This window comes from Paramormyrops kingsleyae, chromosome 1, assembly GCF_048594095.1.
Source record: "Paramormyrops kingsleyae isolate MSU_618 chromosome 1, PKINGS_0.4, whole genome shotgun sequence".
NCBI classification, from domain to species: domain Eukaryota; kingdom Metazoa; phylum Chordata; class Actinopteri; order Osteoglossiformes; family Mormyridae; genus Paramormyrops; species Paramormyrops kingsleyae.
Genome location: NC_132797.1, coordinates 39538146 through 39564694, shown reverse-complemented (window position 1 = coordinate 39564694; position 26549 = coordinate 39538146). Strand labels below are relative to the sequence as shown.

At 45.4% G+C, this 26549-nt stretch overlaps 1 protein-coding gene across 4 annotated transcripts in view; it reads right to left on the bottom strand.

Moving 5' to 3' along the window:
• Window positions 1–1008: 1008 nt before the first annotated feature.
• LOC111846867 (ephrin type-A receptor 6-like) overlaps window positions 1009–26549 on the bottom strand; it is a 153470-nt gene continuing 127929 nt past the window's right edge. For all 4 annotated transcript variants that reach the window (XM_072715523.1, XM_072715521.1, XM_072715522.1 and 1 more), the window contains 12 exons: window positions 26032–26156; window positions 25470–25632; window positions 24222–24330; window positions 18429–18499; window positions 16839–16964; window positions 16177–16362; window positions 11783–11844; window positions 9180–9389; window positions 6386–6535; window positions 3583–3776; window positions 2847–2996; window positions 1009–2586 (listed from right to left, as the gene is read on the bottom strand). In XM_072715523.1, coding sequence (XP_072571624.1) covers window positions 2472–2586; window positions 2847–2996; window positions 3583–3776; window positions 6386–6535; window positions 9180–9389; window positions 11783–11844; window positions 16177–16362; window positions 16839–16964; window positions 18429–18499; window positions 24222–24330; window positions 25470–25632; window positions 26032–26156 — 1661 coding nt within the window. In that variant the 3' untranslated portion in view covers window positions 1009–2471. The remainder of the gene's footprint in view (window positions 2587–2846; window positions 2997–3582; window positions 3777–6385; window positions 6536–9179; window positions 9390–11782; window positions 11845–16176; window positions 16363–16838; window positions 16965–18428; window positions 18500–24221; window positions 24331–25469; window positions 25633–26031; window positions 26157–26549) is intronic.

Sequence of the window (26549 nt, the reverse complement as noted above, 5' to 3'; positions counted from 1 at the left end):
CAGATCACATCCCCCATTGGTTTAAAATGTCACTGACCATTTTATTTTTCATTATGGGATGACAGGGGGCAACCCCAGGTTTAAAATTTGATTAAACATAGTTATACGAGGCTCTTTTTCAGCAGAGGTCCCGGGCCTCACCCTGGGTATGCCTGTGCATTAAAGCTCCCCTGCAGAAATTACAATCGCAATTGGAAATGATATGAGACCCATCATGCATCATACAGAATTTCAAAATTAGTTATCCTGCTATTTTTAACTATGGAAGGTATTTCCTGCAAAAAAAATAATTCTGCCGATTCCGTTGTCGTCGTGTTCCTTGCGCAAAATCGCCCAAACTAATGGCAAAGTCACATATGGCCTACGTTAGCTACTTATTTGTAGCTTCCGGTTCATTTAGCTTCTTATTAGTTTGGGCGACCATGTCGGGAAACACAAGGACAATGGAATCAGCAAACACACTAAGAAAGCGCAAGTCATCCATATCTCCGGTCACTGCCCAGCTCTAATTAACCCGTATTTGCATGTTGTAAACTTGAAAATTAAAAAGTAGGAAATGAAAAGTCAAATTGGAAAATGAAAAGACAAAAAGGTTTTTTTAATTACATTTAAATACATCTGACTCATAAATGAGTGGAAAAATTAAAATTGAAATAGTGTTACTTTATTTTAATTTTGGCTGGGTTTTTAGACTTTGAAACCTAAATGGCAAAGTGGGGATTGTATTTTCATTTTATCATTTTCATTTTACTTTTTGCATATCATTTTACCTCCCATATTTAACCATTAAAATGTGTATATTGAATTCTAGAACATTTTAGAGAGAAAATTATGGCACCAGAAACACAGACTAGCTATATCACTATACAGCATGAAGTGTGTGAAGATTATCATCATTGTTGTCATCATCATAATAATCAATAATAATTCTAATACTACTACTATTACTAATAATAATGATTATAATAAAAAATAATGGGGAAAAAAACAGACACGGGTACACACAGACAACAGGTCACCACCAGAACTATTAACTTTTATTTGCAAATGAATATCTTCATAAATGGGCGTATATAGTCTGTAAGACCTGACAATGCCTCTTTGGAAATTATAGAAAAATAAAATACAAGAATTATAAGTACTTGTACTTTGTACAAAAGATTGCCTCCCATTGCTTAGCAGTACCATGCTAAACAGTGTTTATCCAGCTCCAGTGTCTCTGGGTGTCCTGTGTGAGAAAGTTTGAAATTTTACTGCAAAATCCTGCTATACAGGATCACTAGTTGAATATTCTTTTTGTCCAGAAGAAGGCTTTCTTTCTGATAATAAGAGGTATGGATAAGGGTGCTGCTTGGCGTGAGTGTGTGGAAATTACCATTCGAATGAAAGTATATCCCAGAGTAGGTTTTCACTTCTCCCTCTTGCAATTTGTACTGAAGATCTGTATGGGACGATGTAATTCTTCACAACCTGCATATAGAAACCCTACTTTTTTTAATGAATATTTTTTCGATTGGTTCAGTCGATTGATTCAATCATTACCGTTTCCTAGTTATGGAGAAAATCATTGCTCAATTCTGATCACAACAGGACAATACTTGGCCCGCATGTTGGTGATGAAGGATGAACACAGACCCAGCTTTCATTCATACAGCAAACATTAGGTCCAAAAAAAAGATCTAATATCTACAACCATTTTCAGCTCTTTTCAGCTGCATTTTTAAAGCATACATATTTCATAATATAATTGTTGAGGTGGACAGTGTTGAATATTTGTTAAATAGGACAGTGTACACTTTTAATGCATGTCTTTGCCTGAAACAACTGCATATATTGCTATGATAAAGAAAACTGTAATTATATATCTAAGGAAATATAATTGAAATTGACTAGGGTTTTCACATACAGAACATCACATAGATAAATATCAGGTTTATAATAATCAGTAAATGGATTATACATGTAAAAGTTGAACATTCAATTTGTACTTAAGAGTTGGCTTTTCAAAGATTTCAAGTATCTGCATACCATATATTCTGGGAAGAAGTTTAATAAATTAAGAAGAACACCTTAAAACATTTACTTATAAAAATCATAAATATATCAAGGACAGTCCTTTGATTTCACATCTGATAGCAGCTACATGGTCACAAAACATGGAAAAAAAGTGTAGGTCACATTCCCGAATCTACCAAACAACTGTAAGTATCAGTTTTGTTGCTGAGTGGAGAAATGTCATTACAGCAGTTCCTTTTGGAAAAGCACAGTCAGTAGTACACTGTCCTTTGTCTGGGAAAAAGAAAAACGGACACTTGTTCTTCTAAACAATGTTGATTACTGCATTGGTTTATTGGAAGTCAAGGGAAGCCAGAGAGTCGTTTGACGGGGAAGAGAGGCCTTTGCAGCGAGAGCACAGAGATGGGTTGTGACAAGGTGACTGAGGCACAGTCCTGGGCTGCCGGATGGGAGTCTCATACATGAAACCCCTTTTCCTGGACATGAAGCAGCTGCAGCCTTAACGCCTGTATACTGCTCACTATTCTCCTCTGGTGCCCGATTAGAGTCACGCCGATCTGCCTGATGTCCCTGAGCCAGACAAACAGCACATGGACGAAGTCAACAAGAAATACAAGGTTAGCGCACAGGCCTGCTCTGACATGACACTGGTCTTGGGCAAACTTGAACATCTTGCGGAAGATGCTAAGTCTTTTTAAGTAAATTTAAAAACAGATATCTGTAAGTCACATTGCAGACACATAAAAAGTATTACTTTTTTCCTCCTGTCTGTGTCCACTCCATACAGTGTAGTGACTACCATCACTATTATTGACAAAAGGCTCACTCACTCAATGCTCATTCTGGAGACGGAATCCAATGTGGCGAAGCCTGCGGCAAGGAAGTTGTTCTTGTATTGGCTCATTTTAATGGAATCCAGCCAATCATCGATTGAGATATACAGAGGATAGGCATGGACCTCTCCAGGAGATTCTGGTAAACTATAAGGCACAAAAATATTATCAAGGACACTTTAGACATTCTCTAGAAAATGGTCTAGCTGGAAAACAAATGTAACTGTCTACTGATAAAAAAAAAATCAAGAAATTTTAGGGGAAGAATCATGTAAGAATAAAATGTATACAAATGTTTCTCCAAAACTGCATAGTTCTTTTATGGTAAGTCATAAATAGAAATTCTAAAAAGCATGGTTTTTGTCACATGCAGCCTAAAAGTCAAAGTTAACTTTATTGTCATTGTACACATGCACAAGAAAACGAGGTAGTGTCATTGAGCAAGCACAAGACATAATAAGTAGCATAATATTTGCATATACAGTAGGCATTTTCTGTGCGTGTGTGGATTATCTTTATATTGCTTCGTGGAGACCAAGTGTCTCCCCCAGAATGTGACAAAATGTATTATTTTGACATTGTGGGGACCATTTCCCATTACATAATATGATATACATGCACATATAAGCTGCAACATACATACATGCATGTTTCCTGAAAACAAATGAAATGGCAGCCAAAACAAAAGCCTAGAATCGTCAGCACATCGGCACCTACTGATCTCCTGTCTTACCCCTGGACATCCTCCACCAGTGTGAGCAGACTGCTGGGGGTGCGGATGAGTTTGTCCAGGAAGCCCACAACGTCGCTGAATTTGGGCCGGTGGCTGCGCTCCTTCTGCCAGCAATGCAGCATGAGCTGGTGCAGGGCCAGGGGGCAGCCCATGGGCGCGGGCAGGCGGTAGCCCTCCTCAATGGATAGGATGACCTGCAGGGGGCAGCACCCACATCAGGCACCTAGACTCCCCTTCCAGCACACTCAACCTGAACTGTCTGTGAACTCCCCCGTCCACAGAGATGGCTGGAATGAAGCCGCAATCTACCACACGACAATGCTAATAACGAAAGCAATGATTAAAAGCAGATGCTCTGGTACTGAATTAACTGGCAAACATAAGATTCCAGAAAATTCGTAAGATGTTTTTTTTTGTAAAATCTAAACATCTACCATAGAATTGATCTATTGCTATTTGCTGTGTATCTCTGACTGCTTATTAAATATCTTTTAAATACTTATTTACATGTCAAATTTAATTTTAACAATAGTTCGGATTATTTAGTTTTAAATGTACATTTTATCTGGCAGACACATTTATGCAAAGCGACATATATTTTTTAAGAAAGCAGAATCAGACAATCCCTGGAGCAACTGGGGGTTAATGGTCTTGCTCAAGGGCCCAGCGGCAAACCCACAGTGCCAACCCTGGGATTCAAACCTGCCCCCTTCTGATTACAGGCACAGAGTCCTAACACATATCACCCCTACAAACAATACAGAATGCATCACAAATATGCATGGCATCCTTGTGAAAAGGGCCTAGCTAATCTTTTCTGTTGAAAAAAAATACATATAACCTTATGTATCAATGAATACATAAAGCAATACAGGAAGTACGGCTTATGCCTTGTGATCATTTTAGACTCTGCCTCAGGACTGAGGTTGCAGTTTAGTAAAGGGCTGCGCTGAGCAGCATAAACAGTCTCCCTCAAGCTCTCTGAGGACGTCTCCATCCCCCCAAAGGACCGGTGTGCTGCCTGAAGTCACCGTAGAGGCACACCGCCGTCCCCCGGCCAGTGCTGCCCCCGCCCTCCCCAGGGAGACGCCACATTGAGGCCGTACATCAAGCTGCCACCGCCCTGCGGCGTGCACTCGCTAAAGGAAGCTTCCAGCGTTCGTGAGCCGTGTGCTGGATCACCATCCCGAGCCGCCCTCGCCAAACCTTCACGCGCTGCTACCCATGAGTTCAAGGGCTGTCTTGCAGCCTGATTTATGGTGCGGAAGATGCAAAGTCCACATTCGATACCGAGAACCTTACCAAATATAAATGACCCCGATCCATTAGCTGCAGGCAACAAATGTATAATATTTCCACTTTAAGACACCACTTTCGATTTTCAGCCAGCTGGGGTCCTACCAAGTTAATAGAAGAAATGATTTTGTGGTATAGAGAAGGTCTATGATGATGGGACGTTGGCCTTCTATGTGGACAGTAGAACAGGTCAGTCACTGCCACTACCCCCTGCCAGCCCTACACCCCAAGCAGGGCGCCTGCTGCAGGCGGATAGAGGAAGGCCTTTGTCTGTGAAACTGCTTCAGAGCAATTCCCCCAGAATGCCCAAATCCCCACACAAAGGATGACCGGGTGTGAATCCGGTCTGGGTAGGGGGTGGGGATTAAGGGTGGGTTTTTCTGCTTTGTAGAGATAGGCCAACAGGATCTGCACAATCCGGCCATGAAACACCTGAGAGCAGAAGGGGGGTTTTGCTCAGCCAGGCTCTGACGCTCCAGCTCAGAAACCTTCCCCTTCAGCTGTCACTTTCCTGGTTGAAAGCGAAAATCAAAATATTAACCACGTGCTTTGCAGGGTCAAGACCCCAGCCGATTCGCAGTCCCCTGCGGATGGTGCGGTGGCTTAGCTGTTCGACGAGAGCAGACAAGATACTAGATATTAAAGTGCAAAAGCATAGGAATGACACTCTCCATCTTATCATGCCCTTAATCCCCGGTGGAGGCAGAAGGTCAGCGACTCATTCCTTACAGTGCTGCTAGCGGCTCAGTGCGGATATCTGCAAGCTGAGGGTACAGCAGGAAAAACAAGGCAGATAAACATGGCAGTGGCTTTCTTGGGTTTCAAGGCAGACGCTGCCCCAGAAAAATAATGCAAATTGAAAATCGAACAGTGCTGTACATAGATGGAGAGGCTCAGGGATTTACTGGCAGTACCGAGGTGACCCCAGCCTTGTGCCCTATGCTGCCCGGCATAGACTACAGGCCCCCAAGTGATGCTGTCCAAGGATTGATTTTGTTTCAGTAGAAAAACGAGACAGAAATATATTGATCATCTCGACAAAATACACCTAATAACTTCAATAGTAATGTTAGTTTAGGTAAGGACAGGCCACCCTAATTCTAATACTGTCATCTAATACTGCAGCTTATGATGTTAGGTCCTGGAATAATGCAAGAATATAAAGAGTGAAGCATTCTGAACTGTCGGCTTCAACCATTTATTTCTGAGTATCATCCACTCTCATCCACACCTGCTCTGGTTAAGTGTGCCCTTGGCTGTCACAGACATCCCCATTTAAAGGGAACTCACATCATTTTCTCTAGACCTCCAGGGCATTACTCCTCTTGTTACCATGACAATGGCCACACAGACAAAACATTATGACTAATGATAGATAGAGGCTGGCCATAAGCATCAGGAGAGAACATGGGAAGCTGTGTAAACCCTCACAAGGGAACATCCCCAAACTGAGTGACTTGACACAACACTGAAGATATCCATACACAAATGACAAACTCTAACTCACATCCTGATTGGACATTTCCCAGTATGGCCGCTCCCCATACGACATCACTTCCCACATGACGATGCCGTAACTCCATGCATCGCTGGCTGATGAGAACTTTCTGTAGGCGATGGCCTCGGGGGCGGTCCAGCGGATGGGGATTTTTCCACCCTAAAAAAAAACAAACAAAGTCCTCAAGAGTGACAAGTAATTCCCTCACTTTCTCTTCTATTTCACTCAGTGCACACTTTTGTAAAAGCTGAACTAGGATATTGGCAAGTGTAGTTCTTGTCCTGGTTTTTTTTTCTGACACAGACAGTACGAAACATAACAATCAAGATGTAAAATTTACGAGTAAGCCTTTTTCAGGAGTTGCCTTTTTAGTCCTTGGTATAAAAGTACTTACTAGTCAATTAAACATGATTTCATGAAAAGCTGCTTTTTCAGCCCCCAGGCGTAAATCACATGGCCAACTGTTTACCAGCTTCTCTATAAGCACCGTCATTCAGAATGTGAGGCTGTCCTCTTCTCAGTGAGAGTGAGCAGACGGCAGTCTTAGGGAGGGCGCCTCTTACGATAGCAGCTCGGTGGTGCCTGTCTGTCATGAATGACGCAGCCTTAGCTAGGCTGCCCGTCTCCATCCATCTGACTGTCTAGCATAGGGGTGGTAGAGGAGTATGAGGATGAAGGGGTGACAAAAGATGGAGGTGGAGTTTGGGATGAAGACTTGGAAAGAAACAGTAGTAAAGATGGGATGTGAAGAGTGTAGGCGAAGATAGTGGTTTAAGATAGGGTGATGCTGGGAATAGAGTAGGTTACAGATAGAGGGAGGCGTGAGAGCTGATGTGTTGGTAGGGATGAGACAGATTGGGGGTAGGCTGGGGATATGAGGGTAGATATGGGTTATGGATGAGAACAGATATGGGGGATGAGGTGGGGGCAGAGATTAAGAAGCTTGTGGGGATTCTTCAGGTTTGGCTTTGTGCTTTTTAGATAAGAAGGTATGCTTCTCATCTATCACCTGCCAATAATTATCACACTGCCCGGGCACTGTGCATCGCCCAACTGCGAACAGCTACAGAATGGCATCATTCTTCTTCTCCCTTATAAGACAGATCCTGTGCAGATTACGCCATGTGCACTGTGCACCTGCCCTAAAGGTGCAAGGAGCCATGCACAGGAATATTACAAAAATAGAAGCTGTAAATAAATAAACACCCATATTTTATAATAAGGATCACGTTAGGCATAAAACATGTCATTCTTAAGAAAATTAAACACATTTACTTAATTTGTTGCTAGAATTGCTGTAATGGTAATGAATACTTTGCCAAGACTAACAACATCATACATTGACCTGTTCTGCGTTTTTATATTCTTGGTAAGGATATCCTCTGTGCGTTTTCTTGCTTCTCCATCTATATGTGTAGACAAACAGTTTGCTGTCATTTTTACAATAAAAAAAGAGAGCATCTCTCAGCCCCAAGTGTTTTCTAATCCCGATGATGAAACGGTCTTTGGGAATTGTGCAAAACTATTCATTTCAATAAGCAGGGTCTGGATGCAAGTTTATGTTTGAACACTAGAGGGCACTGTGGGTCTGAATGTCCTTATGTACAGAATTTCTGAGTCCTCAAGTCATTGTGCGAAAGGGGCTTTTGAGTGTATGTATTAATCATACTGGAAGTCCTAAGTGTTTATCAATTCAGGGGTTCACATCTGAGATTCAATCTATTTAACATTTATGTCATTACTTAATATCACTATCCAAAGATTTCAACTTATGAGATTAATGAGACACCTGAAATCTTTCAAAGTGACTTCCATTACACAAAACTACACCACTAATTTCATTGACCTAACATATAAGCATGCATGAATTATATTGGGAGGCCACACATTACGTACAAATCAAAAATATGAAAAGTAACAAATCAACTGAGGCCTCTTGAGATCTCCACAGACAGCAAATAAAGGACATGGTGAGATATTTAGAAGGAGATGTTCTCAAAGGAATACCCAAAGAACTGCCGCATTCATATAATCTGGATGTGGAATGTGTAGAAGGTATCAAAGTATGGGTAAAGAAAGGCAGCCTGTTATTGCAAAATACTCTGAAAACACAATTCACCTCTGTGAACTCCAGAGTCAGGGATCAACACCGTGTCATAAGTAGGAAGATTAAATTCACCAGTGCTGTTGTAAACCTGGCAAATGTTTTTGCTTATTTTTCTCTTAGGAACAGAATCAGTGTCCTGTTTCCAAGAAGTTTTATTATTTTTCCCCCCAACACAAGGGTAAAGTCAAATAAGAAGCACACTCAAATCCTTCACGCCTGTTTTTCTGACGGGACCGAAAACCAGCCTCAAAGCTTGTGTGCTGAGGTGACTGTCATGCAGAAAATGGCTTATGGCTTCCAGAATGCAATATATCCTGCAGCAAGGGCCAGAAGAATAGAGGTCACAGCGATGTCAGCCCTATTTAGAGAGCTGTGTCCTGCCTCCCAAGGGATTGTGGGATACCAGTCTCAATGGTGGGGAAAAAGCACAACCGTTATATGCCTCATGTAAATCAAAATCAACCCCATCCAAGTGACTTAATTAACTGAAAAATTCAATAAGGTGCACTACTCTGGAGTCCGTGAGGACTTTGTTTATGACAACAGGGTGCCTTCAAGGTGATATCCTTACTACAGACTAAGTTATGCAAATGGTAACAGCAAAGAGGGCATTGAAAAGAGACTCTAGGCATCCAACTGAGACAGAGTGGTGGCTTTGCTCTTTTTTTCTCCTTAAACAGGAATTTCAGGACTTACGGTTGTGGTGTAGGCAGCCTCTGGGTCGTCCTCCAGCACCCGCGACAGCCCGAAGTCGGACACCTTGCACACCAGGTTGCTGTTGACCAGGATGTTGCGGGCGGCCAGGTCCCGGTGGACGTAGCCCATGTCGGAGAGGTACTTCATGCCCGAGGCGATGCCGCGCAGCATGCCCACCAGCTGGATCACCGTGAACTGCGCGTCGTGCTTCTGGAGATGAGAAGAGGCAGGATACACCCTAAGACCAGGGCTGGCCCACAAGAACCTGCTCACTGTGCTCAAGGCAGCATCAGCATCGGCACGAGCGGCATGGAGTAGGAGTCAAAAAGAGTCAAAGAGTAGAGGAGTCTTGAGTGAACAGCAGAGTCTGCAGTGGGAGCAGCAGGGCTGCAGGTTCACATGAACAGCAAACAGATTAACAGTGATATGTTACTTGTGAAAAGCCTGTCAAGTAAATATTATGGAAAATCAGAGTAACCATACTGAGTCCCTGCCTGAATTTTAAAACTCTTCAGGTATATGGAAGGGATACAGTAAACTTGAATAAACACAACACAACTGAGAAGCGCTATCTATTCTCCTAACACTCTATTTAAAAATGATGACACACTACCCATACACAGCAGATGTGTCACACTTCCTGACGCTTGGTGTAAACAGCTGGGAGACTGAATCGTCGTTAAGATTTCTCTAATAAGTAGCACCAACCAGACCCCAAATTCAGCAGACAGCCCAGCACTTATAATGAATAATCCACTCATCAGAATTCAGAACTGATAAATGATTCAACTAGTTGGTCCATTTGAGAAAAGGCTGAGTAGCGACATCAAAAGAACGTGACTGACGTGTCAGAGCAAAGATACAATGCAAAGTGATTCTTTTCATGAGATAAGAATTCAGATGATGAGTTTATTGAGGATTTTTTTTAAAGAAAGGAACATTCTACACACTCCACCAGGCGGGATTTTAGAGGGAATTTTATAAATAGCATCTTGCATGGAGTGTTCTGGTCTCCCACTGCCTCAATCAAAGCCCTGGCAGAAAGTGCCAGGATTCCGTCTACACATCCTGTTCACGCCGCCGCATGAGCCTGCTGGAGTCACAGCTGTGGGTGAGACCCAGAGGAGTGAAGAGGAGAGTATCAGTGTGTGTGTGTGTGTGTGTGTGTGTGTGTGTGGGGGGGGGGGGGGGGGGGGGGCAGCGAGAGTCACAGCCTTCCAGAGGAGTCCGACACCGTCATTAATGAAGTGGGTATTGTTTCAGGAGAGGGACATGCCCAGGCTCCCTCTCTCACTCTGACCCGAGGCATCGCACCATCTTACACATCCTATGAACATACTCATAATACAGAGAGTAGATGTTTACCGACAGCTTTTTTAAAAATAGATTAAAAACTGGCACTTGCATGGGATTTTTATTTGCAGCACATAAGCAGGCGGATCTATTTGCAGTGGCCTCTTTGCACAGGACAGTGGTCAGATCATCGTTCTTTGTGTTTAATGTTATGAATCATCTTCTCATCTTCACCTGAAAGATGATGTTTGCAAAATCCTAATATGTTTGTGTAACTGTTGGTAACTTCCAGATGGGGAATTTATGTGCATTTATGCAATAAATTTGAACATTTTCCAACATTTATATATAGGATAAGGGTTTTGTTTTTTCAATATGGACATTTAACATGGATTTTTACTTGGTCACCTGTATTTATGGAGCACCTTGGAGCTCCATTGGTCTGTGATTGTAGGATGGCTTGCCGTCTTGCCTGGGAGAGTCAGGTGACTGGGTTTGTTCACATTGACTCAGTCCAGCTGGCTCTCATTAATGTGTACCAGGTTAAACCAATGTGCTCAGTCCTTTCCAGGCCTCGTAAACCTGTACAAACCTCCATGCCAATGACATGGTCTTTCTCTGTGTTCTGCTGACCCCATGCCATCCCTGAACACTGCAGCATCACCTCCTACCCTTTAAAGTCCCTCTTCCATGTCCCATCGCTGTGTTTTTAGTCTTCCTCCTGTTGTGAACCTGACTGGAGCCAGTCTTAGAGTAGCTCTTCAAAAAATCTCTATGTGACTTATGCATTATTTGTGATTATGTGTGTGTGTGTGTATGTATTTACACTCATCCAGATTTGCATTCATTTCTCACCGAGATCCTGTATTGACAAGCGACAAGCCTCCTTTAGCAAATCCCAAAGACCTTCAATGAGATTAAGGTCACAATTCTGTGGTGACCAAGTCATGTGTGAAACTGATTCCTCAGGCTCCCTGAACCACTCTTTGATGATTCGAACCCAATGAATCTTGGCATTCTTGTCCTGGAATATGCCCATGCCAACAGGGAAGAAAAAAATGAATTGATGAGGGATGGAGGTGTAACCTGGCCATTCAGTAGATTCAGGTACTCAGCTGACTTTACTGCTGCATAACGTTGCTGAGCTGTAATTATGATCCAGTCATTGGCTCTTAAGTATTTGCTGATATAAATTCAAATGGTGACTTTTTTTGGCCAGGTAGTGTATGTATGTATGTATCATAAGAGGGGCACTGAGAGGTCAGCAGTAGAGGTGAAGCTTCCTATTGAAGGTCAGGACTGAACCTTACCCTCAGAAAAGAGTCCAAAGATCCATTCTCCATGTACTCGACCACAATCATGACAGGCCTACCTGTGAAGAAAGCAGAAAAGGACACTGGAAATCAAAGCAGCACCACTGTCTGTAAGTAGTGAGATTAGGCAGTTGGCAGCCAGTCTTCAGCAGGTCCCACCTAGGGAATGTAATCCTGGGCCGGGGTAACTCGGCCCATAATTACAGCTCCCTGTTTTTGTGAAGGAACAGAAAGCTGGCTTTTGGTTCAGGCCTCAGAGGATCACGTCACAGCTGTCACATGACTGCTGCCAACGGGAAAGGACTGAGTCGCAGGTGTGTCTATTGAGTGGGACATGTTAGCCGTCAGCCGTTAGAAGATCTGCACGCTGCTTTGCAGGAGGGACTCGGCCCTATGGTTTAACAAATGAGCTCGCATGCTGAAACTGGAGGCAAGACTGTGGGAGAGGCATGATAACCATCCACTCACACACAGGAGAGGCTCGTGCTAAAGAATGCCGCAATCCAAACGCAACCATTATGAAAAAGAATACATGGGAAGATAAGAAAAAATACAAGGGCAAAAAGTGCAGCTACTTGGCTCCAGCCACAGTGCCTCCTGTCTGTCGAATGTCCATCGTAGCTGCGGACACATGCCTGAGAGGGACCGCCAAGCACCCGGGTCTCTCCTTACACGTAATTACATCAGACGGATATTTCGTTAATTGCTGCCGTCTGCAGCCGTCCAGGCGTCGGGCAACCCGATCTGACCTGAGGATGGAGGCAGGATGTGGAGCAGCCTAAAGCGCATGATTGGGTTAGATGGGCATCAACCAGTCTGGGCGAATTTGGCGCGTAAGTAATGGCCTGACTGGAAGCCTGTTTCTCGGCAGCGATGACCTGGCTTCCAGGCCGTGAGCTGCCAGCCACCCCCACCAGCCCGGTTCTCACACACGTCAGCACGAGCACTGCTTTCCAGAAGAGTCCGCAGCAGCGAGCTCACACAGAACAGAGTGAAGCACTCAGGGCAGCAGGGGTGAGATGTGTCCTCATGCTCCCTGTAGCCTAATCCCTGGACATGAAAAATTCCCAGCTGCCGGCTCCATCGGTGTAAATTTGGCGAGTGGAAAGCGTGAAGAGGATGCTAGTGGTAGTCTAGTACACCTTCACTGTGCCATCACTCTGCCAGCCAGACCATGCTGTTTTGGATTCATTCATCAGCTTTTCATGACCCATCTGGACTGGTTTCCCTATGCAGGGTTCCAAAGGGAGGGGTTCTGATGAAAAGTGATCTCCATGCTCTTATCTTCATTTTGCCTGTAAAATGCGGCTCATGTCCTAAACTACACATTGAAAGCCAGTGATTACAAATACCAGGTGTCTAATTCCTCACTGGTTGGGACAACTATGCAACACCAATCACTGTCCGATCCAACCAAAGTGAAATTAACCAATGAGCAATGGGCTTTCATCTGGAAAGAATTCAGCCTTGAGCCAAAGTGGACAAAATTATTAAATTATGATTCCATAATCTGAGAATACTACTATATGTAGGAATGCTACTGAAGCGTAAAAAAAACAAACATAAAAAACAGATTCTAGACACATGTTGATCCAGATATCAGAGCTGTGGGGTAGAACAGCATTAAATATCCAACAAAATACAATCCCTGGTGGCAGATGCTGGTGTGCAGTGGAGCTGGAAAGGTCTATTCAATAAAAAGGACAATGCAGAGGTATGACGGGTGTGAGCACAGAGCTAAGAAATAGAAATCCCCCCCCATCATCATTCTCTACAAGAAACAACAACACAAGTGTTAGGGCTTAGCGTGAAATAACTTGTTCCACTACCTGAGTCTATATCCCTCTAGGTCTTTTAATTTTCTGACCCCCCCCCCCACACCTCACCACCACCCCCCCCTGGCAGCCCCCAGGCACAGACGGAGGATTTGGAGTGTGCGCATTCTGCTACCTGGTCTTACTGCGTAGGTACCTTTCACGTTCACTTCAGTACCCAGCTTGTTTAATTAGTCTGCAATAGCGGGACAAACAGCAGATGGTGTCATGCTGCAGAGACGGAGGGTAAAGAAGACAGAGGTGGCATTGGACTGGGGGCACGACCACACTAGGTGGAGCCGGTCCTGATACGCAGCATCAGGCTCATCTCGCCCATCAAACCCCCTCCAGCAGAACAGGCCACCTTTGAACCATGTCTGAACCACGGGAAAGATTCAAAATTCAGGGAATTCAGCTGAAGACATATTATTGGCCAGTAGGAAACCCTCAATAGGTTATTTACAGAATGCACACAGTCCTGCTTGTGTATATGACAAGGAATTACATAAAAAAATAAACATGTATCAATTTGTGTTTTGTGAGATGTAAACTGCACCTCATGAACTGCATCGTGAAATATGACTGCCTGATAAATGCTGGGTTATTTATCAAGGACTCAGAGCCAGCTGACGAGTTTTCCTTACATTTTATTCCTTACTGTTATTCTGCATCCTGACATGAAAGCCATGAACAACAGGGAGCAGGATTAATGCAAATATATGTGCAGGAAAGAGCCAATGAGACTGATCGAAGCTAGCGGGGACGGCGAACCAGCAGTAACTGCCATTGTTTCAGAGCAGTGACTACCTGCCGTTCCAAGCTCTGCTTTATGTGATATGTACAGGGACACTGACAGGCCTTACATGTAACAGGAGACTGACAGATTTTATATGTACAGGGACACTGACAGACTTTACATGTAACAGGAGGCTGACAGACTTTACATGTAACAGGAGACTGACAGATTTTACATGTACAGGGACACAGATAGGTTTGTACCAGAGAACTTACACATAAAATTTATTATAAAATTAAATTATTTAACCAAGTCCCTTGTGTGCTTGTATTTGACTATGATAAAATGGCCGAAAGTTTTCAAACAATTGTTCAAAATTTACAAACATACCAGTTCACTGCTACAGTCTAATTTTCTAAATATGTAACAAATCAGAACTTGCCTATCCTCTATCAGCTTCTCTGTGAAATGCTAACTGAATGTTTTGATTTCAGCTGTGAATTCTGAGATTCAGAGCAGCATCACACCTGAAGCACTCATGTTTTTTGCAACCAGGAAGGAATACTAATGGTCTACATTAAAAATCTTTGCTCCAGCTATTCTCCGACTTGGGTATCACAATTAAAGCATGACGAAACACAATCAAAGAAATAATGTGTGCCAACACATTTATGTATTATGAAGTACATGAAAAAAAATCTCTAGAAGAGAATTCACAAAAAAAGAACATTTTTTTTATAAACATGAGTTTATAAAGAAGTCAGGGGTTTCTGGCTCCTGTCACGTCAGCTACTTTCTGTGTATCCCTGGGAACGATCTGCTTACCACAAATTTATAATCTGTACCCTTCTCGTGTTATTTACTCCTAAAAACACCCTTGTGCTTGCTGGACACGCTCTGTAAAAGAATCAATAAAACTAATATCAGCCTCCACGGCGGTAGATGCTAACAGATCTGATTTCAGGGTATCACACCTGTCAAGAGAAGACCAATGAAACATTCGCCGGCTAATCGCTCCTTTCCCGTGGTCGGGTTTTGGAAATGGGAGGAGGGCAGAAAGTGAGTGGTCTGTGATCTGCAAAGAATCTGCCCCCAAGGGGCACGTGCCCCTTACCCTGCATCAACTGGGCTTTCTGCCCTGAAAAGGACGCAGGAAGGCGGAGAGCAACTGTTGCTTCACGGTGAAGCATCTCCCCTGCAAGCAAGGACAACATGGCCTCTTTGTAAAGACGACAGTCACCGCTGCTATTGCCTAGGGGTGCACTGAAGTGATAATGGATTGAAAAGACTAATATTATCTTTCCTCCAGTTGAGAGACAGGAAGAGTGAGAGTGGGAGAGCAATTATTTTCCACCCCGTTCCATCAAAAGCAAGATTTATGGCACACTCGCGTGAAACGAGCTGCTCCTCTTAATGTAGGCGCCAGTGTCAGAGACGATCTTCTAATTACGGGGTAATAAATACCCCACGGCTACGCTGGAGAGCACATTGACGCTGGACATCCACTGCCTGCCTGTGACACGCGTCCAGGCTCCGTGGGCTGGCCCACCATGCAGGGGCTGATAGCGGGATCGCTGCACTGCGGCTGATAGAGGGCGGCGCCCACAAGCCGTCAGTCAGCAGCGCTTATCTCAGCCTTGGGTTCGACAAACTGCACCGGGAGTGGTGATGCTTTTGCCCGAATTCTCGTGACCGTGTTATACCTTCCAAAAGATAAGAATCCATACAGAGGCCACCTGCAGTGGCCAAATTGGTACAGGACAGCTACACACTGGGGGCCCATAAGCAGCCCCACCCCCCGAGCTCACGGCCCTCTGTGTCTGAGCGAGAGGCAGTCTTACTTCTGGTGACTACACCTTCCAGCCTGATGATGTTGGGGTGGTCAAACTGGCCCATGATGCTGGCCTCCCGCAGGAAGTCCCGCCTCTGCCGCTCCACATAGCCGCCCTTCAGTGTCTTGATGGCCACTGGGATCTCTCTCTTCCCTGGGGTGCGGAGGCGACCACTGCACACCTCGCCAAATTCACCTGCAACAGGAAGCCAAGCACCTCACCAAAACACACATTCCTGGACACTTCATGCTAATGATGTTCTGGCGAAAAACTCCACAATTAAGTATTTTTAACAGATTGTCCACTGGGGGGCAATCATGATGTGTTAAAGCAAAGTTTTGTCTAAAGATGTGCTTTTCACACTTAATCCATCTACTGAACAACATGTACCTTACAATTATGTTATACTGCAGCACCTATCTGCTAATAAAATGAAATAAAATACATTTAAATCAAACACAATAATAAAATAATCTTGAAAAGAACAGGAATTGTATAATATACTGAATACATTATGTACGCATTTCAGAATGAACAAAGAATCCTTTACTCTGTACAAACTGTTATCATCTAGCAGAACAGGGGCCAACAGAATCTAGCGGAACAGTAATATTATGTCCTCTAATATAAGCTGCGCATGTCCCTCCCCCCCCCGATGCAGGAACACAAACCTGCACCGATCACCCTCTCGATGCGAATCCTAGCCGGCTCGATCTCCTTGGCGAACTCGTGCACAGCCTGCGCCGGGTCCTCGTAGGTGTCTGGGTCGATGTATGTCTTCATTCCCGGGAAGGGGACTGCAGTGCAGACAGAGAGCGGTCACTCACATAGACGAGAAAAACGAGGTTCGGAATCTCGGCTGTGTGGATGACAGTCCCAAAAGGCAGAAATGGGGCACCATGGACAGCAGTGAAGCTAAACAGAGTCCTTACGCATTGTAGTCTGAACCGCCACTGCAAAGACCTGCTCACGTCACTGAACCTATGTGCAGTGCAGAGGTCAGTAGACCTTAGCATTTCGAAGCTTCTGGTCAATTTACGTAACATGAGGCTAGGGGGTCAATAGCTGGCAATCTGTCGGTGTGTGACTGTGCAGAATTGTGCTGTGTAGCAATGTGTAGCTCAGTATACCTGGCAGACTGTCAGTGTGTGTCCTCCATGCTGTGTGCGTGTGTGTGTGTCTGAGACTCACATGCAATGTCAAAGCCTTGCCTAGACAGAGGGGGAATCTGTCACCACAGTCAGGATGGGAAATTGGGAATGGCGGGAACAACCAACCGCAAGACGGACGCCTGACGCCTCCAACAATGTTTATTTGCACAGAAAGAGACATTGACATTCCTGGGGGGAGGGGGGGGGCATGCTCGCAGCCAGTGCATGGCAGACACGCAGCTACGGCTGCAGGCACGATGACTTCATAAGGCCCTTATTTATCGAGCACCTCCACCGCTGCACGGCCTGCACAAAGTCATCTGCCTCAACACTCTGCTGTTTCATCAATCTTTCATCATAGGAGAGGAAAAAAGACTTCTTTTGGGGCTGGGTACATCAAGCAAGGGAATGAAGAGCTCTGGCTGAACTTGGGAGAAAGGTGAGAAGGAAACGCACACGGGAGGCTTTAAGGTACGTCCTCCTGGCCCCCTACTGACCCCTGGCAGCTAAAAACGCCTCAGAAGTCTATTGTTTACAGACAAGTGATCCAAGGGCTGCACATGATCACTCATCTGGCCTTTTCGCCCCTACTGAGAATTTCACTGCTGGCCACAATTAACTTGTACTATGTTAATTTATGGTGCAGGTCCTGTTAAATCTTTGTCAAGGCTTTGGGACAACTGTGTTTACTAATAGGGAAATAAATTGAATAAAACTGGAAAGAAAATGATTGCCGTTCTGCTGGGAATAGGCAGGGGTGCTCTCTGATTTGGGTGGGGGGGGGGGGGTTGTGGCAGGGTTGCTCTGCCCTGTAAGTGTGAACATGCAGGACCCTTTATAGCAGTCCTTCCCAACCTGGTCTTGGGGACCCACAGACAGTTCACGTTTTTGCTCTCTCCCAGCTCCAGGTAGGAGCAAAAACGTGGATTGTCTGTGCGTCCTGGAGGACCGGACTGGAAAAAACTGCTTTATAGAATACCCAGTAATTAACACATCTGAATTCTGGAGAAACATAAGCCCCCCACACCTCAGCAGTTCATTGGGTCTAAGCACAGAGAAAACAGGAGGATGTGGAGACGGCACACAGCACTGTGAACAGATTGCTCTTACCATGCCCGTTCTGATAGGGGCTCCTCCTCTTCTCATCAGACTTCATCTTTGCCTTTATGTACCACTGACACCTAAGACCACAGAAGGAGCACAAAAACAGGTCAGAGATGCAAACTGCAATTTTAATCCCACCCCTGAAAAAGGCGCTGCTGCCATACAGAAACAAATGACAGTGACACAAGACTGCCTTTCCCCATCTCGCACATTTCATCTGTGGATCAAAGTCTTGTGCAGCCAGAGGTCAGGGATTACAGGCAGGCAAAGCCCTTAATGGAATTCACCTCATCATTCCATCCTTCAGCCGGCCGTGCCGCTGAGCTGTAAAGCTCACCCCGGCTCCCAGTCTATCCTCAGCCCTGCCCTTAACGCCTTCAGAAATTGAACATCAGATCTCCTCAAAATAACTTGACAAATCTCTCTAAAGTGGTGTGAACTCAAGAGGGCTGGAGACACCTCCGTTGTCACTGCCCTAAACACTCTGTGGAGTGGTGAAGCTAGAGCCAGCAGGGGGTGACGAAGAGGCAGTCACACCGGGAACTCCGGCACCGGAAAAGGGGTCCCGCGTCCAGCTGACCTGACCGCCGCACCTTCTGTGGCGTGCAGATGTGCGGCTTGGGGCTGTACCATGCTGCTCATTAACCTGCACTTTCCATGCCTTCCCCGTGGCCCCTCCCATGACGTCACATGATTTGCTGTAGGCTGGCGGGAGGGGGGGCTGCTGATGTCTGCGCTCTCTCACAGTCGCTACATCCAGCTGCTCTGCAGTGATATTATTTCAGCTTCCTCTACGTATGGGGCAATTTGGTGGCTGGGGGGGCAGTGGGGCTCAGCAGGTTAGGATTCTGTGCCCTTGGTTGAAAGGTTGCCTGTTCAAATCCCACAAAGTGATGTGACCACTGGGCCCCTGAGCGGTGCCCCCAACCCCTGAGAGCTCCACGGACTGGCTGACCTTACTTTTCCAATTGTACATCACTTTGGATAGAAGTTTCTAAATAAATGTAATATAATATAATACACATACACGACTAATTGTAGAGCTGAATTTACAGATTACTGTTTACTAGCATACTTATTTACATCTAAGAATAAAATCTACTTAATACAAATTAGCTTTTTTAATTCAAATCTTTGCAACCTACCTTGAATGCTACTTTTCAGTGATTATTAAATGAGATATGATTGGGATGTTCATTAAATGCATTGTACATTTAAATTGCATTAGCTGAGCTACATTTTTTAATCGGATGAAACAAAAAATAGAAATTCTAAATATTACGTATGTGCTAATAATATTTATGTTCTCATTTTATTTCTGGTAACACCTAAATAAAACTGAACAAATGCTGATCTTTTCAAAAAATGAACATAGAAACATGTACTTGTTTCCATCACCATTATTACTTCTACCAACGATCTAGTCTCATACAACCATGAAATAAAAATGAGTAGCACCTTCAGTTCAAGGTGTTTTTGTGTGATTCATTCAATCAACAGTTTGATGAATCGTAATTTAAATTGGTATCACGTGAACCTGTAAGAAGAACGGAAAAGTCGATATTCATAGAAGGAGCAACACTTCTGCAGGTGACGTTCATGTGAAGTAAGGTGGGAGATGAAATGGTAACGTTGGCATAAACGTTGCTACACTCACTTCGGCTGAGTCTTCTCGGCAGGATTGCACCTGGACCAGTTTCAGTAAATTTGATTAGTTGCCTGGAGATGTACTGAAAATCCCCACCCAAAAAATTCAATTGGGATATCATATCCATTTTAAACACCCAATGTTGCTGCCCTAAAAATTAACAATGCATTTTATTCATAGCTAAGATGCATATTTTTAGGTTTGTGAAGTGAGAAAAAAAGGGAAAAGTTGTCTTTGGCAGGAGTGCACTTGGTGACGGAGAAACTTTACCATCTTGTTTCACACTTGAGAGGTTGCTGGCGGGATTTCTCTTCCATACACTTCCTAACCAGATGGGCATAGCTAATAACAGGCTGTGCTCAACACGTTCACACACTGCGTTCCACATCAAACTCTCCCACTGCTTCCTTGAGCTTATTGATTAGCATTCCCGCCTTACCTAGCAGCAAACTCATTTCCCTTAATTGCTACTGGATATAATTACAATTTACGTAAAGATTGCACTGAAACCTGTAAGGCACTGGGCAGACATCTTTTTTATTCTCTGCTTCGGACAGCCAGCTCAGGTTGGTTTATCGATGTCACGTGTTTCTCCAGCTAATTGCTGATAATTTAGCCCATCACTATCTGACTGATATCTCGTGCCACTCAAGGGGACTGAAGCCAAAGAATTCATTTGTCCCTTAAGTGACCCCGCATCTCTTCCCCATTTATGCTTATACATAAAGAATCGTGTGCCTGGTGCACAAAGATCCCCACAATGTTACCATGGTGACAGAATCTTTGTGAACTGTCAAACAGAGCTGCTAGTTAACGCATCACCCTGGCTGGATAATAAGTAAGCCGCAGACTCGGCTGTCGATATAAATGAACGCGGCGCCCATCGGAGACACAGGTGCTAACATGTTCCATGGATTCCCCGGCTCTGCCTCTTTCTTGAAAATAGTTTGGCATTAAAGGATCCTGCTGCAAAAAATGGGACATTTGACAGACAGGTTTACCAGGCTGTTGACTGACAGAACAGCTGCATACCACCCCCCCCTCCCCCACCCGAAACAGGCACAGCTGTGGTGTCTTTACCCTTCATGCAGGAGAGAAGCTGTGCTATTTTCACTGATGATGGAGAGACGAGGGGAGCCCTTCCACACCCGCGCACGTAAATATGATATCGGAGGTGCTGCGAGTCCCTCGCTCTGCCTCCGCGCTCAGTGCCGTGTTAGAGATACATTAAACTGTCGGCGTGAGTCTGGACGACCTCCTTTTAACGTGTCAGTGGAGGACAGAGTGGGTGAACATCCACCACGCAGCTGTTTGCATGTCGACGAGCCCACAGTCAGACAGCATAACGAACAGCTAGTAACGGAGACGCTTGTGTGCAGCTCCGGACCCCTGCTCCTCAAGTCTGCCATCCCGAGCCAGTGGACCTTTGGCAAGGACGCAGTGGGGGCGCAGATACCCTGGCAGATTCCCGGGGCCCACTTCTTTACAGCAGTTCTTTTGAATACACAAAATTATATGTAAAATTGGCCAGGTTGGGGGGTGGGGGGGGGGCAAGGTGACATTTTGTTAGGGAGCCCAGATTTTCTCTTTCTGCCCTTGCAGTTATTTGGGAGGCCAAAGCAGTGATGGAGAGGGCCTCGTGAATGCAGGCGACAGCCTTCACAGACACGTAATGAGGGGGGGGCTCCTGTGTGTGTGGGGGCGTGGGGCTGAGCCAGGCAGTGCATCAGCATGCGCCAGGGGCGTCTACAGATGTCTGCAAGCTTCCGTCCTTGGCCACAGGCACACCGGCTTTTATTAACTCATGAACCGAGTGGGCTGAGCTACTCACTAAACAAGCAAGCGACTGAACACCTCCACATACCATTTTTTGCTCAATTCAAATGAACTCTGTGGCATCACTGTGGCATGATGGGAAGGGCTCCCAGGCTGTAGCCTGTTTATCCTCTAGTGTTGCCGTGGTGACAGACAGAAGCACAGGTGTGGATTTCTGCCAGGGCGGGGTTTGAGCAGTTTTAGCCAACACGCAAGCACCCCCCTCCAGGCCCTCGGAAAGCCCAGGGCGGTGTCCGACGCCCCGAGGATCATCTCTAATCATGTTCATGTAGAGCTGGGTGCCATACATACACCTAAGCAGGCATCAGAGCAGTAATTTCACCATCTGTGGGTGGGAAGGGGAGATGGATGCTGATTGCAGATCGTGTGAGATGGGGAAAAATGGCATCTGCACACAGCACCCTGGCTGAAGGGGGACAGATTAGAGTTGAAATACTGCGAGGACCCTGTTTGTTAAATCCACAGGCTGAGGACTGGGGTGTGAAAAGCAGGGATTCTGACGCCATTAATTTCTGCACTGAGACTCTCAAAGCTTGGAGCCTGAGGTACTTGAAGCTAAAACAATCACAGCTTGAACACGGAAAAACCCGCTGTAGAAGAGATTATAACAGATTATCAACGCCGTTAAGGCAGCTCACACGGCCACTAATACCCGGGTCGCGGTAATAAGCCGGGGAAGACGTGTTGGGCGCCGTTTCAAAAGGATCATTTGACACGCGGTTTGCTGAATAAAACTGCTGTTTCCATGACAAATAGACTAATCCCATTAGGGGCATCGCCACTGACAGCCCGTTCAGCACACGGCCAAGGCGACAGGGCCACACTGCTCGCAAGGTCACATGACTCGGGGATCCTTTAATAAGATGCCTCAGCCACGATCGCATCCCACACGTCATCCATCGGGAGCAACACAATCAAAGTTTAAAACATTTTACTATAACTACATAGGCAAAAAGATTCCAGCAGAACACTGGGGTTACAGCCTCCCTATGACAAGGACTGTTTCAGTAACATTACTAAAACGTTGTTCTCGTTGTTCCCAGTGCTAACTCAAAGTTAAGAGTGATAATGTGTGTAACCTTATTTTATAAAAAAATAATAATCTGGAGAGATACGAGTTTGATACAACATGGTAAAAGCTGCTGACCAGGGGGTGGTGACGGAAAATTAATAATGCACTGATTGATTCCCGGTGGGCTACTTCTTATACCGAGCAGTGTGTTGGTGACACCCCCCCCCCCCTCCCCTGACAGCTACCTGCACGCCAAGGGGAGTAATCTTCCCTGCGTGTGATGTTGCCGTCTGTGGACAGTCACCAGCAAGCTACAGCTTTCCTGACATCCAAACTCAGCCAGAGTTTTCCCCTGTCTTTCCTGCTTGCGTGGAAAACAACGCCTGCATAGCAACATAACTGAAACCCTTTCTGAAAACCATGGAAATCTAAGCCAGACATCTTACTACATTGATTTGGACAGCGTGGAGTACATCTTTCCAGTGTTTCCTGGTTTTTCCTAGTTTGAATAATGGGCATTTATTGATTTAAACTGTCAGTAGTTTAGACTGTGCTGTCTTTTGCTCAGAATAAGCCAGGAATGCCAACATTAACCCAGGACTTGAGCATCGCCATAGAGACAAACGTGTACATAAACAGCAGGGTTGCCAACTTTGGTCAGCTTCCTCAACGGGCCAAATTGAATTAGATTTAAAGACAAGTGCAGCGATAGCTGTCAGACAGCCAGAGGTGACTGACCTCTGGTCAATACTGAGGTACAGCCCCACCAAGTCTCTGTGGAGGACTGAGCAGATGAGGCTACATCTCAGACTGTCCACCTCAGGACCCAATCACACCATGAAATTCTGTTCACCACCACAGCCAAAAGCAGAAGTGATCCCAGTGGGACACCGGGGGGGCTCCCTTTAATATATAGGCATATGGAGAACAGAGTCACGTGACCCCATGTGAAAACGATCGCTCTCCAGCACTCTAAAGTCAGAACGTTGTCTCCCAACAGAGGATTAACAGTCACCACCGAGTCACTTTCAAGTGGACAATGTCAGTACAAGGTTGTGTTATACAACTTTAAAAAGGACTTTTATTCCTGAGAATACGGCGAGCTAGGTTAATGCTGCTTTGTAGCAGTGATATATTTAGATGTGCCTATTATAAAATGCATTTTTCATTGCTGAGAGCGCAAAGCCCTGTTCCTCCTCCACAGTGAAGGTGCCTCGTGGTAACAGTGAGGAGGTCCCGACTGCTACTGTACGTATATAAACACAGCATGTGTCATCTGGGAAATGGAAGGGGCCTCTCTTACCGTCCTGTGATGAGGAAGAACAGGGTCAAGATGACCAGCAAGGTGAAGCCGCCCACCGCTGCCGTGACGATGACCAGAACCTGGCCTTGATCCGCCTCCATGTCCGAAGCTGGAGGGCACAGACAGCACAGACTTAGGCACAGAAACCTTCAGCTTCCACGGATGCTCGGGGACAGCCGGTCATGTGGCCATGTTGTCCTGCAGTGGCTAAGAGGATGTTTTGAACACATTTTAATCCAGGGGCGGGACTACAGGAACTTAAACCTGATTGGTCCCTGGAGTGCCCCTCTATATGAATTATGGCCCCTCTTATGACCCCCACCTAGATCCTAGATTCACCCCTGTTTCAATTGCATACTAAGGGCAGCATGCCCCCTGCTGGCAGTGGTAGGACGGGCACATGAATGCAAATAGTCCACATCCGATATCCTATCAGCTCAGACATGTCAGCCCAATAATGCCTTTTGGATGGAAAGGTGAGCGAACTGCAAGCTTGGCCAGTCAGGAAGTAATCACCACTGTGAAGATTCAAAAAGTAAAGACAAAGGGCTTCAACCACGGTCAAACTTTTATGAGATCAAAAATATACTAAATTGCATATTATCATATTTTGAAGGTTAAACCCTGCATGTGGTTTTCTCCTGTTCAATTGGTTTTATTCATCTCATAAAATTGCAATTTGATTGCCTTGAATGGAAGCAATTCGATATTCAGGATTCCCCATTTATTAGGAGGTTATCAAGGCTCCTTAATCAATGATAATTGAAATGCAATTGTTGATATCTGCCTTTTGTGTTAACAAATAATGAAGATCAATTTGAAATGAAAATGTAGGGTCATGTCGCAGATGGATGTCAAGAAACTCAATGAATTTGCTTAGATTTCCCCAACAGGTTCTGGAAATGATTGCGCTGCTTCTGATGAAAAGAAGCCGACCCGTGATGAATGGAGGGCCGGCTTCACAGAAACTGTGGCCCACCCAGGAATTTACACATTCTTTACAGCCGTAAATAGCTGGACTGGGGTGAACTAACGAGGTCTGGAGACCTGCAGGATGTCACATGGCTATGGGAGGAGTGAAAAATAAGGAGAATCTCTCGGTCTTCATTGTAGCCAAGCTCGCCTTGGCCCATAACAAACCCACAACATCAAAAGAAGATGTAAGAGCTTCAGAGGTGTAGGTGGAGGCATGGTGGAGAGGAGAGGCCCCCAGAGAGGGCCCCCCAGCAGCAGGCGGCAGAGCCTCACTCTCGTCTCCTGTCTCGTACTCGAACTCGGGGCTGTAGCCGCTGTAGCCGGTGGAGGTGCGCGCCCGGATGTGGAAGATGTAGCAGGTGGAGGGCCGCAGCCCCGTGATGATAACGCTGGGGACTTTGGTGCGGGTCGAGGAGTAGGTGAGCTGCTCATGCTCCTGCAGGGGGTGCCAGAGTGCGAGTGACGGTCACACAGAGACTGGTGTCCCCTGGGGGCACCTGCTTATATTTCACTGAACGTGATGTTGCTTAGCTGCCTTATCAGAGAAGCACAAACTGTGATGCAATTAGGTGTAACATCTCCTGTTCCATCCCCGTACGAAGCACAGGTGTTATGTGGAACAATCACCCATCGTTGCTGCTTTCCCATCTTTGTTTCAAAATCTCATTGGCTGTTAGGCATTCTGACTGGATGAGGAAATATTCTTAAAGGATGAGCTTCGTTATAACATTGCATTTAATGACTCCACTGGTTGTGTCCTTAACATATTTAACTACAAACTGTTATGGTTACAATTTTAAACTGTCTATTAAATATGAAAAAGCAGCTACTGTACCTTTTCGTAGTACTTGACTTCATAGTCCAACACAGTCAAATTGGGCTGTTCTGGCTCCTGCCAGGAGAGGGCGATACTGTTCTGAGAAGCCCAATCCTTCCTCACCATGCCTATCAGCAGGGGACCTGCAAGGCAGGGTATAGATGAGCCCCAAGGTCGCAGTGCCGGCCCGCTCTCGCACCCGTCTGCCGCTTGCCCGGGCTCATTAGCACGTGTTAATGAGGGCCCTGGTAACGCCAAGCTCAGAACCGGCTAAACACAGCGCCGACCCTTTAACAAGATCTGCTGCCTGTTATGCAGACAGCCTGGCAGGTGAGAGCCCTCAAAGTGCCGCGTCCAGCAAGGCAGAAGACTGGCAGAAGACTGGCACCTCTAGCATATGCTGTCAAGCCCAATTTAACCCGGGTTCCGTGTGCCCATCATCATAAACCTGCTTCAGTTAAGTCATTCAGACAGGGCAGTTCTCAAATTGTATGATTTTGACGTGACACTGAAAACACAAACAGCACAAACACCTA